We start from the raw sequence: 19775 nt of genomic DNA on the forward strand, positions 1-19775 counted from the left end.
CAGAAGGATTTGGATAGGCTAAGCGAATGGGCTAGGGTCTGGCAGATGGAATGCAATGTTGACAAATGTGAGGTTATCCATTTTGGTATGAATAACAGCAAAAGGGATTATTATTTAAATGATAAAATATTAAAACATGCTGCTGTGCAGAGAGACCTGGGTGTGCTAGTGCATGAGTCGCAGAAAGTTGGTTTTCAGGTGCAACAGGTGATTAAGAAGGCAAATGGAATTTTGTCCTTCATTGCTAGAGGGATGGAGTTTAAGACTAGGGAGGTTCTGCTGCAATTGTATAAGGTGTTAGTGAGGCCACACCTGGAGTATTGTGTTCAGTTTTGGTCTCCTTACTTGAGAAAGGACGTACTGGCACTGGAGGGTGTGCAGAGGAGATTCACTAGGTTAATCCCAGAGCTGAAGGGGTTGGATTACGAGGAGAGGTTGAGTAGACTGGGACTGTACTCGTTGGAATTTAGAAGGATGAGGGGGGATCTTATAGAAACATATAAGATTATGAAGGGAATAGATAGGATAGATGCGGGCAGGTTGTTTCCACTGGCTTGTGAAAGCAGAACTAGGGGGCACAGCCTCAAAATAAGGGGAAGTAGATTAAGGACTGAGTTTAGGAGGAACTTCTTCACCCAAAGGGTTGTGAATCTATGGAATTCCTTGCCCAGTGAAGCAGTAGAGGCTCCTTCATTAAATGTTTTTAAGATAAAGATAGATAGTTTTTTGAAGAATAAAGGGATTAAGGGTTATGGTGTTCGGGCCGGAAAGTGGAGCTGAGTCCACAAAAGATCAGCCATGATCTCATTGAATGATGGAGCAGGCTCGAGGGGCCAGATGGCCTACTCCTGCTCCTAGTTCTTATGTTCTTATGTACTCTCTGGTCCTGAGAACTACACAAACCTGTTGTGTTTGCTTGTTTCAGTGCAGACGGGGAGTTTGCTGTGACACACATGACAAAGGCTCACCTCTACTCCATGGGCAGAGTGCAGTGGGTGCCCCCAGCCATCTACAAGAGCTCCTGCAGCATTGACGTCACATTCTTCCCATTCGACCAGCAGAATTGCAAAATGAAGTTTGGCTCCTGGACCCACGACAAGTCCAAGATTGATTTGAGGAGCATGGGCAGGAACGTGGATCTCAGGGACTATTGGGAGAGTGGCGAGTGGGCAATAGTCAACGCTGTGGGGATTTACAACAGCAAGAAGTATGATTGTTGCTCTGAAGTGTATGTCGATATCACATACTCTTTCATTATACGGAGGCTCCCCCTCTTCTACACCATTAACCTCATCATTCCCTGTTTGCTCATCTCCTGTCTAACTGTTCTGGTCTTCTATTTACCATCAGGCTGTGGAGAGAAGATCACACTTTGTATATCGGTGTTGCTCTCCCTCACTGTCTTCCTGCTGCTTATAACAGAGATCATCCCCTCCACCTCCCTGGTCATCCCTTTAATCGGCGAATACCTGCTCTTCACCATGATCTTCGTCACTCTCTCCATTGTCATCACCGTCTTTGTCCTCAATGTTCATCATCGCTCGCCCAACACACACAAGATGCCCCGGTGGGTACGAAAGGTTTTCCTGGATTTCATTCCACGTTGGCTCTTCATGAAGAGGCCCGGACCCAAGGCGGAAACATTCACCAATCATTTTAGCCTGCTGGAGTTGAAGATCGACCCCTCCACGTGCTGCCCACAAACACAGCGTGACGCCCCCTGTTTCAGCCTGCCCCTGTGCCACTCCAGACCAACAGGGCTCTGCAGTCACGGGAACCACTGTCACCATGAATCCAGCAGGTACCTGGGAGCGAGAGCCAATCACAGCCAGAGAAACAGCCTGAATAATGGCTGTCAGGGGGAGTCCATGCTGCTGCTCACCCCCAGAATCATCAGGGCCCTGGAGGGAGTGCACTACATCGCCAATCACCTCCATGCCGAGGACGCTGACTTTTCAGTGAGTATTGTCGCTGGTGGGGGGACGAGGTTGGGTGTGTGAGGGGTGGGGCTGGTTGGAGGCAGGGTCTGGGTAATGGGTGGAGGGGCCGGGGTTGGGTGTGTGAGGGGGTGGTGGGAGGCAGGGTCTGGGTAATGGGTGGGGGGGCTGGGGTTGGGTGTGTGAGCGGGGGGGGGGAGGGCGGAGGCAGGGTCTGGGTAATGGGTTGGGGGGGCTGGGGTTGTGTGTGTGAGGGGGGGTGGGTGGGAGGCAGGGACTGGGTAATAGGTGGGGGGGCTGGGGTTGGGTGTGCGAGCTGGAGGGGAAGGTGGGGGGGGTGAGAGGCAGGGTCTGGGTAATGTGTGGGAGGGTTGATGCCCACACTGAACGGGTTTGCGGTGATGAGGATGGTGTGATTGTCAGAATTCTGCTCCTCACTCATTGTGGAAGGGTTGAGGGGAAGGTTCGGAGGTGGAAGAGGAGGAGGAAGTCTGGCAGAGCGGGTGTTTCACCAGCAGCATTGGACAGAATGTAGAGTTTTTCTGTTCTGAGACATTAAATAGAATCATTGAACACAAGACAATGATGGTTACAGAGAATCTTTAACTGGAATAGTGCTGGAGGAGAGTTCATGTAACGGGAGAAGGGAGGAGGGTTTTAAAAGTTAATGAGGAACGGGCAAGGCGATAGTGCGGGTGGTGATATGAGTAAACGGACACGGTTATAGTGCGTGTGGTGATATGAGTAAACGGGCATGGTGATAGTGCGGATGGTGATATGAGTAAACGGATACGGTGATAGTGTGGGTGGTGATATGAGTAAACGGGCACGGTGATAGTGTGGGTGGCGATATGAGTAAACGGGCACGGTGATAGTGCGGGTAGTGATATGAGTAAACGGGCACGGTGATAGTGTGGGTGGTGATATGAGTAAACGGGCACGGTGATAGTGTGGGTGGTGTTATGAGTAAACAGTCATGGTGATAGTGTGGGTAGTGTTATGAGTAAACGGGCACGGTGATAGTGTGGGTGGCGATATGAGTAAACGGGCACGGTGATAGTGTGGGTGGCGATATGAGTAAACGGGCACGGTGATAGTGCGGGTGGTGATATGAGTAAACGGGCACGGTGATAGTGTGGGTGGTGATATGAGTAAACGGGCACGGTGATAGTGTGGGTGGTGTTATGAGGAAACAGTCATGGTGATAGTGTGGGTAGTGTTATGAGTAAACGGGCACGGTGATAGTGTGGGTGGCGATATGAGTAAACGGGCACGGTGATAGTGTGGGTGGTGATATGAGTAAACGGGCACGGTGATAGTGTGGGTGGTGTTATGAGTAAACGGGCACGGTGATAGTGTGGGTGGTGTTATGAGTAAACAGTCATGGTGATAGTGTGGGTAGTGTTATGAGTAAACGGGCACGGTGATAGTGTGTGGTGGCGATATGAGTAAACGGGCACGAGGATAGTGTGGGTGGCGATATGAGTAAACGGGCACTGTGATAGTGTGGATGGTGATATGAGTAAACGGGCATGGCGATAGTGTTGGTGGTGATATGAATAAACGGGCACTGTGATAGTGCGGGTGGTGATATGAGTAAACGGGCATGGTGACAGTGTGGTTGGTGATATGAGTAAACGGACACGGTTATAGTGCGGGTGGTGATATGAGTAAACGGGCATGGCGATAGTGCGGGTGGTGAAATGAGTAAACGGGCACGGTGATAGTGTGGGTGGTGATATGAGTAAACGGGCACAGTGATCGTGCGGGTGGTGATATGAGTAAACGGGCACGGTGATAATGCGGGTGGTGATATGAGTAAATGGGCACGGCGATAGTGCGGGTAGTGATATGAGTAAACGGGCACGGTGATAGTGCGGGTGGTGATATGAGTAAACGGGCACGGTGATAGTGCGGGTGGTGATATGAGTAAATGGGCACGGCGATAGTGCCGGTAGTGATATGAGTAAACTGGCACGGTGATAGTGCGGGTGGTGATATGAGTAAACGGGCGTGGCGATAGTGTGGGTGGTGATATGAGTAAACTGGCACGGTGATAGTGCGGGTGGTGATATGAGTAAACGGGCATGGCGATAGTGTGGGTGGTGATATGAGTAAACGGGCACGGCGATAGTGTGGGTGGTGATATGAGTAAATGGGCACGGCGATAGTGCGGGTGGCGATATGAGGAAACGGGCATGGCGATAGTGCGGGTGGTGATATGAGTAAACAGGCACAGCGATAGTGCGGGTAGTGATATGAGTAAATGGGCACGGCGATAGAGCGGGTGGTGATATGAGTAAATGGGCATGGTGCTAGTGCGGGTGGTGATATGAGTAAACGGGCACGGTGATAGTGCGGGTGGTGATATGAGTAAACGGGCACGGCGATAGTGCGGGTGGTGATATGAGTAAATGGGCACGGCGATAGTGCGGGTGGTGATATGAGTAAACGGGCACGGTGATAGTGCGGGTGGTGATATGTGTAAACGGGCACGTCGACAGTGTGGATGGTGATATGAGTAAAGGGGCACGGTGATAGTACGGGTGGCGATATGAGTAAACGGGCACGGCGATAGTGTGGGTGGTGATATGAGTAAACGGGCACGGCGATAGTGCGGGTGGTGATATGAGTAAACGGGCACGGCGATAGTGCTGATGGTGATATGAGTAAACGGGCACAGCGATAGTGCGGGTGGTGATATGAGTAAACGGGCACGGCGATAGTGCGGATGGTGATATGAGTAAATGGGCACGGCGATAGTGCGGATGGTGATATGAGTAAATGGGCACGGTGCTAGTGCGGGTGGTGATATGAGTAAACCGGCACGGTGATAGTGCGGGTGGTGATATGAGTAAACCGGCATGGTGCTAGTGCGGGTGGTGATATGAGTAAACGGGCACGGTGATAGTGCGGGTGGTGATATGAGTAAACCGGCACGGTGATAGTGTGGGTGGTGATATGAGTAAACCGGCACGGTGATAGTGCGGGTGGTGATATGAGTAAACGGGCACGGTGATAGTGCGGGTGGTGATATGAGTAAACGGGCATGGTGATAATGCGGGTGGTGATATGAGTAAACCGGCACGGTGATAGTGCGGGTGGTGATATGAGTAAACGGGCACGGTGATAGTGCGGGTGGTGATATGAGTAAACCGGCACGGTGATAGTGTGGGTGGTGATATGAGTAAACGGGCACGGTGATAGTGTGGGTGGTGATATGAGTAAACCGGCACGGCAATTGTGTGGGTGGTGATATGAGTAAACGGGCACGGTGATAGTGTGGGTGGCGATGTGAGTAAATGGGCACAGTGATAGTGTGGGTGGTGATATGAGTAAACGGGCACGGTGATAGTGTGGGTGGTGATATGAGTAAACAGGCACGGTGATAGTGCGGGTGGTAATATGAGTAAACGGGCACGGTGATAGTGTGGGTGGTGTTATGAGTAAACAGGCACGGTGATAGTGCGGGTGGTGTTATGAGTAAACAGTCATGGTGATAGTGTGGGTAGTGTTATGAGTAAACGGGCACGGTGATAGTGCGGGTGGCGATATGAGTAAATGGGCACGGCGATAGTGCCGGTAGTGATATGAGTAAACTGGCACGGTGATAGTGCGGGTGGTGATATGAGTAAACGGGCGTGGCGATAGTGTGGGTGGTGATATGAGTAAACTGGCACGGTGATAGTGCGGGTGGTGATATGAGTAAACGGGCATGGCGATAGTGTGGGTGGTGATATGAGTAAACGGGCACGGCGATAGTGTGGGTGGTGATATGAGTAAATGGGCACGGCGATAGTGCGGGTGGCGATATGAGGAAACGGGCATGGCGATAGTGCGGGTGGTGATATGAGTAAACAGGCACAGCGATAGTGCGGGTAGTGATATGAGTAAATGGGCACGGCGATAGAGCGGGTGGTGATATGAGTAAATGGGCATGGTGCTAGTGCGGGTGGTGATATGAGTAAACGGGCACGGTGATAGTGCGGGTGGTGATATGGGTAAACGGGCACGGTGATAGTGCGGTTGGTGATATGAGTAAACGGGCACGGTGATAGTGTGGGTGGTGATATGAGTAAACGGGCGCGGTGATAGTGCGGTTGGTGATATGAGTAAACGGGCACGGCGATAGTGCGGGTGGTGATATGAGTAAATGGGCACGGCGATAGTGCGGGTGGTGATATGAGTAAACGGGCACGGTGATAGTGCGGGTGGTGATATGAGTAAACGGGCACGTCGACAGTGTGGATGGTGATATGAGTAAAGGGGCACGGCGATAGTGCGGGTGGTGATATGAGTAAACGGGCACGGCGATAGTGCGGATGGTGATATGAGTAAACGGGCATGGTGATAGTGCGGGTGGTGATATGAGTAAACCGGCAGGGTGATAGTGCGGGTGGTGATATGAGTAAACCGGCACGGTGATAGTGCGGGTGGTGATATGAGTAAACCGGCACGGTGATAGTGCGGGTGGTGATATGAGTAAACCGGCACGGTGATAGTGCGGGTGGTGATATGAGTAAACCGGCACGGTGATAGTGCGGGTGGTGATATGAGTAAACGGGCATGGTGATAGTGCGGGTGGTGATATGAGTAAACCGGCAGGGTGATAGTGCGGGTGGTGATATGAGTAAACCGGCACGGTGATAGTGCGGGTGGTGATATGAGTAAACCGGCACGGTGATAGTGCGGGTGGTGATATGAGTAAACCGGCACGGTGATAGTGCGGGTGGTGATATGAGTAAACCGGCACGGTGATAGTGCGGGTGGTGATATGAGTAAACCGGCACGGTGATAGTGTGGGTGGTGATATGAGTAAACGGGCACGGTGATAGTGTGGGTGGTGATATGAGTAAACCGGCACGGCAATAGTGTGGGTGGTGATATGAGTAAACGGGCACGGTGATAGTGTGGGTGGCGATATGAGTAAACGGGCACGGTGATAGTGTGGGTGGTGATATGAGTAAACGGGCACGGTAATAGTGTGGGTGGTGATATGAGTAAACAGGCACGGTGATAGTGCGGGTGGTGATATGAGTAAACGGGCACGGTGATAGTGTGGGTGGTGTTATGAGTAAACAGGCACGGTGATAGTGCGGGTGGTGTTATGAGTAAACAGTCATGGTGATAGTGTGGGTAGTGTTATGAGTAAACGGGCACGGTGATAGTGTGGGTGGCGATATGAGTAAACGGGCACGGTGATAGTGTGGGTGGTGATATGAGTAAACGGGCACGGTGATAGTGTGGGTGGTGTTATGAGTAAACAGTCATGGTGATAGTGTGGGTGGTGTTATGAGTAAACAGTCATGGTGATAGTGCGGGTGGTGATATGAGTAAACAGTCATGCTGATAGTGTGGGTGGTGTTATGAGTAAACAGTCATGGTGATAGTGCGGGTGGTGATATGAGTAAACGGGCACGAGGATAGTGTGGGTGGCGATATGAGTAAACGGGCACGAGGATAGTGTGGGTGGCGATATGAGTAAACGGGCACTGTGATAGTGCGGGTGGTGATATGAGTAAACGGGCATGGTGACAGTGTGGGTGGTGATATGAGTAAACGGACACAGTTATAGTGCGGGTGGTGATATGAGTAAACGGGCATGGCGATAGTGCGGGTGGTGAAATGAGTAAACGGGCACGACGATAGTGCGGGTGGCGATATGAGTAAACGGGCACAGCGATAGTGCGGGTGGTGATATGAGTAAATGGCACGGTGATAGTGTGGGTGGTGATATGAGTAAACGGGCACAGTTATCGTGCGGGTGGTGATATGAGTAAACGGGCACGGTGATAATGCGGGTGGTGATATGAGTAAATGGGCACGGCGATAGTGCGGGTAGTGATATGAGTAAACGGGCACGGTGATAGTGCGGGTGGTGATATGAGTAAACGGGCACGGTGATAGTGCGGGTGGTGATATGAGTAAACGGGCACGGTGATAGTGTGGGTGGTGATATGAGTAAACGGGCACGGTGATAGTGCGGGTGGTGATATGAGTAAACGGGCACGGTGATAGTGCGGGTGGTGATATGAGTAAACGGGCACGGTGATAGTGCGGTTGGTGATTTGAGTAAACGGGCACGGTGATAGTGTGGGTGGTGATATGAGTAAACGGGCACGGTGATAGTGCGGTTGGTGATATGAGTAAACGGGCACGGCCATAGTGCGGGTGGTGATATGAGTAAACGGGCACGGTGCTAGTGCTGATGGTGATATGAGTAAACGGGCACAGCGATAGTGCGGGTGGTGATATGAGTAAACGGGCATGGCGATAGTGCGGGTGGTGATATGAGTAAACGGGCACGGTGATAGTGCGGGTGGTGATATGAGTAAACGGGCACGTCGACAGTGTGGATGGTGATATGAGTAAAGGGGCACGGTGATAGTGCGGGTGGCGATATGAGTAAACGGGCACGGCGATAGTGTGGGTGGTGATATGAGTAAACGGGCACGGTGATAGTGCGGATGGTGATATGAGTAAACGGGCACGGTGATAGTGCGGGTGGTGATATGAGTAAACAGGCACGAGGATAGTGTGGATGGTGATATGAGTAAACGGGCACGGTGATAGTGTGGATGGTGATATGAGTAAACGGGCACTGTGATAGTGCGGGTGGTGATATGAGTAAACGGGCACGGCGATAGTGCAGGTGGTGATATGAGTAAACGGGCACGGCGATAGTGTGGGTTAGTTACCCCAAACTCCGGGAAATTGATAACCCAAACCTGAGGAAATACTTCCCCAAACCCGGGGAAATAGTTACATAAACCCGGGGAAATTGTTACGCCCAAACCCGGGGAAATAGTTACCCCAAACCCGGGGAAATAGTTACCCCAAACCAGGGGAAATAGTTACGCCCAAACCCGGGGAAATAGTTACGCCCAAACCCGGGGAAATTGTTACCCAAACCTGGGGAAATAGTTAACCCAAACCTGGGGAAATAGTTACCCAAACCCGGTGATTTTAGTTACTCCTAACCCGGGGAAATAGTTACCCCAAACCCGGGGAAATAGATACCCCAAACCCGGGGAAAAAGTTACCCCAAACCTCGGGAAATAGTTACCCAAACCCGGTGATTTTAGTTACTCCAAACCTGGGGAAATAGTTACCCAAACCCGGGGAAATAGTTACCCCAAACCTGGGGAAATAGTTACCCCAAACCCGGGGAAATAGTTACCCTAAACCTTGGGAAATAATTACCCCAAACCTGGGGAAATAGTTACCCCAAACCCGGGAATATAGTTACCCCAAAACTGGGGAAATAGTTGCCCCAAACCCGGGGAAATAGTTACTCCAAAACTGGGGAAATAGTAACCCCAAACCTGGGGAAATAGTTACCCCAAACCTGGGGAAATAGTTCACCCAAACCCGGTGAAATAGTTACCCGATAACCGAGAAAATAGTTACCCCAAACCCAGGGAAATAGTTACCCAAACCCGGGGAAATCGTTACCCCAAACCTGGGGAAATAGTTACCCAAACCCGGGGAAATAGTTACCCCACACCCTGGGAAATAGTAACCCAAACCTGGGGAATTAGATACCCAAACCCGGGGAAATAGTTACCCCATAACCTAGAAAATAGTTGCCCCAAACCCGGGGAAATAGATACCCCAAACCTGGGGAAATAGATAATCCAAACCCGGGGAAATAGATACCCCAAACCTGGGGAAATAGTTACCCCAAACATGGGGAAATAGATACCCAAACCCGGGGAAATAGATACCCCAAACCCGGGAAAATAGTTATCCAAACCCAGGGAAATCGTTACCCCAAACCCGGGGAAGTCGTTACCCCATAACCTAGAAAATAGTTACCGCAGACCCTGGGAAATAATTATCCCAAACCCAGGGAAATAGTTACCCAAACCTGGGGAAATAGTTACCTCAAACCCGGGGAAATAGTTATCCCAAACCTGGGGAAATAGATACACAAACCCGCAGAAATAGTTACCCCAACCCCGGGGGAAAAAGTTACCCAAACCCGGGGAAATAGTTATCCCAAACCCGGGGAAATCGTTACCCCAAACCTGGGGAAGTCGTTACCCCATAATCTTGAAAATAGTTACTCCAGACCCTGGGAAATAATTATCCCAAAACCAGGGAAATAGTTACCCAAACCTGGGGAAATAGTTACCTCAAACCCGGGGAAATAGTTATCCCAAACCTGGGGAAATAGATACACAAACCCGGGGAAATAGTTACCCAATCCCGGGGAAATAGTCACCCCACACCCTGGTAAATAGTGACCCCAAACCTGGGGAAATAGATACCGAAACCCGGGGAAATAGTTACCCCAAACCCGGGGAAATAGATACCGAAACCCGGGGAAATAGATAGCCCATAACCTAGAAAATAGTTGCCCCAAACCCGGGGAAATAGATACCCCAAACCTGGGGAAATAGATAACCCAATCCCGGGAAAATAGTTACCCCAAACCCGGGGAAATAGTTACCCCAAACCTGGGGAAATAGTTACCCAAACCTGGGGAAATTGTTACCTTAGACCGGGGAAATAGTTACCCCAAACCCAGGGAAATAGTTACCCAACCCCGGGGAAATAGTTACCCAAAACCGGGGAAATCGTTACCCCATAACCTAGAAAATAGTTACCCCAATCCCGGGGAAATAATTATCCCAAACCCAGTGAAATAGTTACCAAAACCTGGGGAAATTGTTACCTCAAACCCGGGGAAATAGTTATCCCAAACCTGGGGAAATAGATACCCAAACCGGGGGAAATAGTTACCCCACACCCGGGGAAAAAGTTACCCCAAACCTGGGGAAGTAGTTACTGCCAACCCGGGGAAATAGTTACCCCAAACCTGGGGAAATAGTTACCCCAAACCCGGGGAAATAGTTACCCCAAAACCGGGGAAATAGTTACCCCAAACCTCGGGAAATAGTTACCCCAAACCCCGGGAAATATTAACCCCAAACCCGGGAAAATAGTTACCCGAAACCCTGGGAAATAGATACCCCAAACACGAGGAAATAGATAACCAAAACCTGGGGAAATAGTTACCCCAAACCTGGGGAAATAGTTACCCCAAACCTGGGGAAATAGTTACCCCAAACCCTGGGAAATAGTTACCCATACCCGGGGAAATAGTTACCCCACACCCGGGGAAATAGTTACCCCAAACCTGGGGAAATAGTTACTGCAAACCCGGGGAAATAGTTACCCCAAACCTGGGGAAATAGTTACCCCAAACCCGGGGAAATAGTTACCCCAAAACCGGGGAAATAGTTACCCCAAACCTCGGGAAATAGTTACCCCAAACCCCGGGAAATATTAACCCCAAACCCGGGAAAATAGTTACCCGAAACCCTGGGAAATAGATACCCCAAACACGAGGAAATAGATAACCAAAACCTGGGGAAATAGTTACCCCAAACCTGGGGAAATAGTTACACCAAACCCTGGGAAATAGTTAGCCAAACCTGGGGAAATACTTCACCCAAACCCGGGAAACAGTTACCCAATAACCTTGAAAATAGTTACTCCAACCCGGGGAAATAGTTACCCCAAACCTGGGGAAATAGATAACCCAAAGCGGGGGAAATAGTTTCCCAAACCCGGGGAAATAGTTACCCCAAACCTGGGGAAATAGTCACCCAACCCGGGGAAATAGTTACCCCACACCATGGGAAATAGTTACCTCACACCTGGGGAATTAGATACTCAAACCCGGGGAAATAGTTACCCCATAACCAAGACAATAGTTGCCCCAAACCCAGGGAAATAGATACCCCAAACCTGGGGAAATAGATAACCCAAACCCTGGAAAATAGTTATCCAAACCCGGGGAAATAGCTACCCCAAACCTGGGGAAATAATTATCCCAAACCCAGGGAAATAGTTAACCAAACCTGGGGAAATAGTTACCTCAAACCCGGGGAAATAGTTATCCCAAACGTGGGGAAATAGATAACCAAACCCGGGGAAATAGTCACCCAACCCGGGGAAATAGTTACCCCACACCCTGGGAAATAGTTATCCCAAACCTGGGGAAACAGATAACCAAACCCGGGGAAATAGTTACCCCATAACCGAGAAAATAGTTGCCCCAAACCTGGGGAAATAGATACCCCAAACCTGGGGGAATAGATAACCCAAACCCGGGAAAATATTTATCCAAACCCGGGGAAATAGTTACCCCAAACCCGGGGAAATAGTTACCCCAAACCCTGGGAAATAGTTACCCAACCCCCGGGAAATAGTGACCCACACCCGGTGAAATAGTTATCCCAAACCCGGGAAAATCGTTACCCCAAACTCAGGGAAATCGTTACCCCATAACCTCGAACATAGTTACCCCAAACCCGGGGAAATAATAACCCCAAACCCAGGGAAATAGTTACCCAAACCTGGGGAAATAGGTACCTCATACCCGGGGAAATAGTCATCCCAAACCTGGGGAAATAGATACCCAAGCCCGGGGAAATAGTTACCCATACCCGGGGAAATAGTTACCCCACACACGGGGAAATAGTTACCCCAAACCTGGGGAAATAGTTAACCCAAACCCGGGGAAATAATTACCCCAAACCTGGGGAAGTAGTTACCCCAAACACGAGGAAATAGTTACCCCAAACCCGGGGAAATAGTTACCCCAAACCCTGGGAAATAGTTACCCCAAACCTGGGGAAATACTTCACCCAAACCCGGGAAATAGTTACCCAATAACCTTGAAAATAGTTACCCCAAACCCAGGGAAATAGATACCCCAAACCTGGGGAAATAGGTAACACAATGGGGGGAAAATAGTTTCCCAAACCCGGGGAAATAGTTACCCCAAACCCGGGGAAATAGTCACCCAACCCGGGGAAATAGTTACCCCACACCATGGGAAATAGTTACCTCACACCTGGGGAATTAGATACTCAAACCCGGGGAAATCGTTACCCCATAACCTAGAAAATAGCTGCCCCAAACCCAGGGAAATAGATACCCCAAAACTGGGGAAATAGATAACCCAAACCCTGGAAAATAGTTATCCAAACACGGGGAAATAGCTACCCCAAACCTGGGGAAATAGTTACCCCAAACCCGGGGAAATAGTTACACCAAACCCGGGGAAATAGTTACCCAACCCCGGGGAAATAGTTACCCAAACCCGGGGAAATAGCTATCCCAAACCCAGGGAAATCGTTACCCCAAACCCGGGGAAATCGTTACGCCATAACCTAGAAAATAGTTACCCCAAACCCGGGGAAATAATTATCCCAAACCCAGGGAAATAGTTAACCAAACCTGGGGAAATAGTTACCTCAAACCCGGGGAAATAGTTATCCCAAACCTGGGGAAATAGATACCCCAAACCCGGGGAAATAGTTACCCAAACCCGGGGAAATAGTTACCCCATAACCTAGAAAATAGTTGCCCCAAACCCGGGGAAATAGATACCCCAAACCTGGGGGAATAGATAAGGCAAACCCGGGAAAATATTTATTCAAACCCGGGGAAATAGTTACCCCAAACCTGGGGAAATAGTTACCACAAACCTGGGGAAATAGTTACCCAAAACCAGTGGCAATAGTTACCCCAAACCCTGGGAAATAGTTACCCAACCCCGGGGAAATAGTTACCCCAAACCTGGGGAAATAGTTACCGAAACCCGGGGAAATAGATAACCAAACCCGGGGAAATAGTTACCCCAAACCTGGGGAAATAGTTGCCCAAACCCAGGGAAAAAGTTGCCCCAAACCCGGGGAAATAGTTGCCCCAAACCCAGGGAAATAATTACCCCAAACCCGGGGAAATCTTTTCCCCATAACCTAGAAAATAGTTACCCCAAACCCGGGGAAATAATTACCCCAAATCCAGGGAAATAGTTATCCCAACCTGGGGAAATAGTTACCTCAAACCCTGGGAAATAGTTATCCAAAACCTGGGGAAATAGATACCCAAACCCGGGGAAATAGTTACCCAAACCCGGGGAAATAGTTACCCCACACCAGGGGAAATAGTTAACCCAAACCTGGGGAAATAGTTACCCCAAACCTGGGGAAATATTTACCCCAAATCTGGGGAACTAGTTACCCTAAACCTCGGGAAATAGTAACCCCAAACATGGGGAAATAGTTACCCTAAACCTCGGGACATAGTAACCCCAAACCCGGGGAAATAGTTACCCCAAACCCGGGGAAATAGTTACCCAAATGTGGGGAAACAGTTACCCCAAACCCGTGAAAATAGTTACCACAAACCCGGGGAAATAGTTAGTCGATTACCTATAAAATAGTTACCCCAAACCCGGTGAAATAGTTACCCAAACCTGGGAAAATAGTTACCCCAAACCCAGGGAAATAGTAACCCCAAACCCGGGGAAATAGTTACCCCAAACCCGGGGAAATGGTTACCCAAACCCGGGGAAATAGTTACCCGAAACCCTGGGAAATAGATACCCCAAACACGATGAAATAGATAACCAAAACCTGGGGAAATAGTTACCCCAAACCTGGGGAAATAGTTACCCCAAACCTGGGGAAATAGTTACCCATACCCGGGGAAATAGTTACCCCACACCCGGGGAAATAGTTACCCCAAACCTGGGGAAATAGTTACTGCAAACCCGGGGAAATAGTTACCCCAAACCTGGGGAAATAGTTACCCCAAACCCGGGGAAATAGTTACCCCAAATCCGGGGAAATAGTTACCCCAAACCTCGGGAAATAGTTACCCCAAACCCCGGGAAATATTAACCCCAAACCCGGGAAAATAGTTACCCGAAACCCTGGGAAATAGATACCCCAAACACGAGGAAATAGATAACCAAAACCTGGGGAAATAGTTACCCCAAACCTGGGGAAATAGTTACACCAAACCCTGGGAAATAGTTAGCCAAACCTGGGGAAATACTTCACCCAAACCCGGGAAACAGTTACCCAATAACCTTGAAAATAGTTACTCCAACCCGGGGAAATAGTTACCCCAAACCTGGGGAAATAGATAACCCAAAGCGGGGGAAATAGTTTCCCAAACCCGGGGAAATAGTTACCCCAAACCTGGGGAAATAGTCACCCAACCCGGGGAAATAGTTACCCCACACCATGGGAAATAGTTACCTCACACCTGGGGAATTAGATACTCAAACCCGGGGAAATAGTTACCCCATAACCAAGACAATAGTTGCCCCAAACCCAGGGAAATAGATACCCCAAACCTGGGGAAATAGATAACCCAAACCCTGGAAAATAGTTATCCAAACCCGGGGAAATAGCTACCCCAAACCTGGGGAAATAATTATCCCAAACCCAGGGAAATAGTTAACCAAACCTGGGGAAATAGTTACCTCAAACCCGGGGAAATAGTTATCCCAAACGTGGGGAAATAGATAACCAAACCCGGGGAAATAGTCACCCAACCCGGGGAAATAGTTACCCCACACCCTGGGAAATAGTTATCCCAAACCTGGGGAAACAGATAACCAAACCCGGGGAAATAGTTACCCCATAACCGAGAAAATAGTTGCCCCAAACCTGGGGAAATAGATACCCCAAACCTGGGGGAATAGATAACCCAAACCCGGGAAAATATTTATCCAAACCCGGGGAAATAGTTACCCCAAACCCGGGGAAATAGTTACCCCAAACCCTGGGAAATAGTTACCCAACCCCCGGGAAATAGTGACCCACACCCGGTGAAATAGTTATCCCAAACCCGGGAAAATCGTTACCCCAAACTCAGGGAAATCGTTACCCCATAACCTCGAACATAGTTACCCCAAACCCGGGGAAATAATAACCCCAAACCCAGGGAAATAGTTACCCAAACCTGGGGAAATAGGTACCTCATACCCGGGGAAATAGTCATCCCAAACCTGGGGAAATAGATACCCAAGCCCGGGGAAATAGTTACCCATACCCGGGGAAATAGTTACCCCACACACGGGGAAATAGTTACCCCAAACCTGGGGAAATAGTTAACCCAAACCCGGGGAAATAATTACCCCAAACCTGGGGAAGTAGTTACCCCAAACCCGAGGAAATAGTTACCCCAAACCCGGGGAAATAGTTACCCCAAACCCTGGGAAATAGTTACCCCAAACCTGGGGAAATACTTCACCCAAACCCGGGAAATAGTTACCCAATAACCTTGAAAATAGTTAATCAAACCCAGGGAAATAGATACCCCAAACCTGGGGAAATAGGTAACACAATGGGGGGAAAATAGTTTCCCAAACCCGGGGAAATAGTTACCCCAAACCCGGGGAAATAGTCACCCAACCCGGGGAAATAGTTACCCCACACCATGGGAAATAGTTACCTCACACCTGGGGAATTAGATACTCAAACCCGGGGAAATAGTTACCCCATAACCTAGAAAATAGCTGCCCCAAACCCAGGGAAATAGATACCCCAAAACTGGGGAAATAGATAACCCAAACCCTGGAAAATAGTTATCCAAACACGGGGAAATAGCTACCCCAAACCTGGGGAAATAGTTACCCCAAACCCGGGGAAATAGTTACACCAAACCCGGGGAAATAGTTACCCAACCCCGGGGAAATAGTTACCCAAACCCGGGGAAATAGCTATCCCAAACCCGGGGAAATCGTTACGCCATAACCTAGAAAATAGTTACCCCAAACCCGGGGAAATAATTATCCCAAACCCAGGGAAATAGTTAACCAAACCTGGGGAAATAGTTACCTCAAACCCGGGGAAATAGTTATCCCAAACCTGGGGAAATAGATACCCCAAACCCGGGGAAATAGTTACCCAAACCCGGGGAAATAGTTACCCCATAACCTAGAAAATAGTTGCCCCAAACCCGGGGAAATAGATACCCCAAACCTGGGGGAATAGATAAGGCAAACCCGGGAAAATATTTATTCAAACCCGGGGAAATAGTTACCCCAAACCTGGGGAAATAGTTACCACAAACCTGGGGAAATAGTTACCCAAAACCAGTGGCAATAGTTACCCCAAACCCTGGGAAATAGTTACCCAACCCCGGGGAAATAGTTACCCCAAACCTGGGGAAATAGTTACCGAAACCCGGGGAAATAGATAACCAAACCCGGGGAAATAGTTACCCCAAACCTGGGGAAATAGTTGCCCAAACCCAGGGAAAAAGTTGCCCCAAACCCGGGGAAATAGTTGCCCCAAACCCAGGGAAATAATTACCCCAAACCCGGGGAAATCTTTTCCCCATAACCTAGAAAATAGTTACCCCAAACCCGGGGAAATAATTACCCCAAATCCAGGGAAATAGTTATCCCAACCTGGGGAAATAGTTACCTCAAACCCTGGGAAATAGTTATCCAAAACCTGGGGAAATAGATACCCAAACCCAGGGAAATAGTTACCCAAACCCGGGGAAATAGTTACCCCACACCAGGGGAAATAGTTAACCCAAACCTGGGGAAATAGTTACCCCAAACCTGGGGAAATATTTACCCCAAATCTGGGGAACTAGTTACCCTAAACCTCGGGAAATAGTAACCCCAAACATGGGGAAATAGTTACCCTAAACCTCGGGACATAGTAACCCCAAACCCGGGGAAATAGTTACCCCAAACCCGGGGAAATAGTTACCCAAATGTGGGGAAACAGTTACCCCAAACCCGTGAAAATAGTTACCACAAACCCGGGGAAATAGTTAGTCGATTACCTATAAAATAGTTACCCCAAACCCGGTGAAATAGTTACCCAAACCTGGGAAAATAGTTACCCCAAACCCAGGGAAATAGTAACCCCAAACCCGGGGAAATAGTTACCCCAAACCCGGGGAAATGGTTACCCAAACCCGGGGAAATAGTTACCCGAAACCCTGGGAAATAGATGCCCCAAACACGAGGAAATAGATAACCAAAACCTGGGGAAATAGTTACCCCAAACCTGGGGAAATAGTTACCCCAAACCCTGGGAAATAGTTACCCATACCCGGGGAAATAGTTACCCCACACCCGGGGAAATAGTTACCCCAAACCTGGGGAAATAGTTACTGCAAACCCGGGGAAATAGTTACCCCAAACCTGGGGAAATAGTTACCCCAAACCCGGGGAAATAGTTACCCCAAAACCGGGGAAATAGTTACCCCAAACCTCGGGAAATAGTTACCCCAAACCCCGGGAAATATTAACCCCAAACCCGGGAAAATAGTTACCCGAAACCCTGGGAAATAGATACCCCAAACACGAGGAAATAGATAACCAAAACCTGGGGAAATAGTTACCCCAAACCTGGGGAAATAGTTACACCAAACCCTGGGAAATAGTTAGCCAAACCTGGGGAAATACTTCACCCAAACCCGGGAAACAGTTACCCAATAACCTTGAAAATAGTTACTCCAACCCGGGGAAATAGTTACCCCAAACCTGGGGAAATAGATAACCCAAAGCGGGGGAAATAGTTTCCCAAACCCGGGGAAATAGTTACCCCAAACCTGGGGAAATAGTCACCCAACCCGGGGAAATAGTTACCCCACACCATGGGAAATAGTTACCTCACACCTGGGGAATTAGATACTCAAACCCGGGGAAATAGTTACCCCATAACCAAGACAATAGTTGCCCCAAACCCAGGGAAATAGATACCCCAAACCTGGGGAAATAGATAACCCAAACCCTGGAAAATAGTTATCCAAACCCGGGGAAATAGCTACCCCAAACCTGGGGAAATAATTATCCCAAACCCAGGGAAATAGTTAACCAAACCTGGGGAAATAGTTACCTCAAACCCGGGGAAATAGTTATCCCAAACGTGGGGAAATAGATAACCAAACCCGGGGAAATAGTCACCCAACCCGGGGAAATAGTTACCCCACACCCTGGGAAATAGTTATCCCAAACCTGGGGAAACAGATAACCAAACCCGGGGAAATAGTTACCCCATAACCGAGAAAATAGTTGCCCCAAACCTGGGGAAATAGATACCCCAAACCTGGGGGAATAGATAACCCAAACCCGGGAAAATATTTATCCAAACCCGGGGAAATAGTTACCCCAAACCCGGGGAAATAGTTACCCCAAACCCTGGGAAATAGTTACCCAACCCCCGGGAAATAGTGACCCACACCCGGTGAAATAGTTATCCCAAACCCGGGAAAATCGTTACCCCAAACTCAGGGAAATCGTTACCCCATAACCTCGAACATAGTTACCCCAAACCCGGGGAAATAATAACCCCAAACCCAGGGAAATAGTTACCCAAACCTGGGGAAATAGGTACCTCATACCCGGGGAAATAGTCATCCCAAACCTGGGGAAATAGATACCCAAGCCCGGGGAAATAGTTACCCATACCCGGGGAAATAGTTACCCCACATACGGGGAAATAGTTACCCCAAACCTGGGGAAATAGTTAACCCAAACCCGGGGAAATAATTACCCCAAACCTGGGGAAGTAGTTACCCCAAACCCGAGGAAATAGTTACCCCAAACCCGGGGAAATAGTTACCCCAAACCCTGGGAAATAGTTACCCCAAACCTGGGGAAATACTTCACCCAAACCCGGGAAATAGTTACCCAATAACCTTGAAAATAGTTACCCCAAACCCAGGGAAATAGATACCCCAAACCTGGGGAAATAGGTAACACAATGGGGGGAAAATAGTTTCCCAAACCCGGGGAAATAGTTACCCCAAACCCGGGGAAATAGTCACCCAACCCGGGGAAATAGTTACCCCACACCATGGGAAATAGTTACCTCACACCTGGGGAATTAGATACTCAAACCCGGGGAAATAGTTACCCCATAACCTAGAAAATAGCTGCCCCAAACCCAGGGAAATAGATACCCCAAAACTGGGGAAATAGATAACCCAAACCCTGGAAAATAGTTATCCAAACACGGGGAAATAGCTACCCCAAACCTGGGGAAATAGTTA

General features: G+C 49.1%; 1 protein-coding gene across 1 annotated transcript in view; it reads left to right on the forward strand.

Moving 5' to 3' along the window:
- Positions 1-19775, forward strand: part of LOC140428333 (neuronal acetylcholine receptor subunit alpha-2-like) — a 453821-nt gene that overhangs the window by 413603 nt on the left and 20443 nt on the right. The window contains exon 6 of the mRNA XM_072514690.1: positions 926-1958. Coding sequence (XP_072370791.1) covers positions 926-1958 — 1033 coding nt within the window. The remainder of the gene's footprint in view (positions 1-925; positions 1959-19775) is intronic.

The sequence above is a fragment of the Scyliorhinus torazame genome, chromosome 1 (genome assembly GCF_047496885.1).
Source record: "Scyliorhinus torazame isolate Kashiwa2021f chromosome 1, sScyTor2.1, whole genome shotgun sequence".
NCBI lineage: Eukaryota > Metazoa > Chordata > Chondrichthyes > Carcharhiniformes > Scyliorhinidae > Scyliorhinus > Scyliorhinus torazame.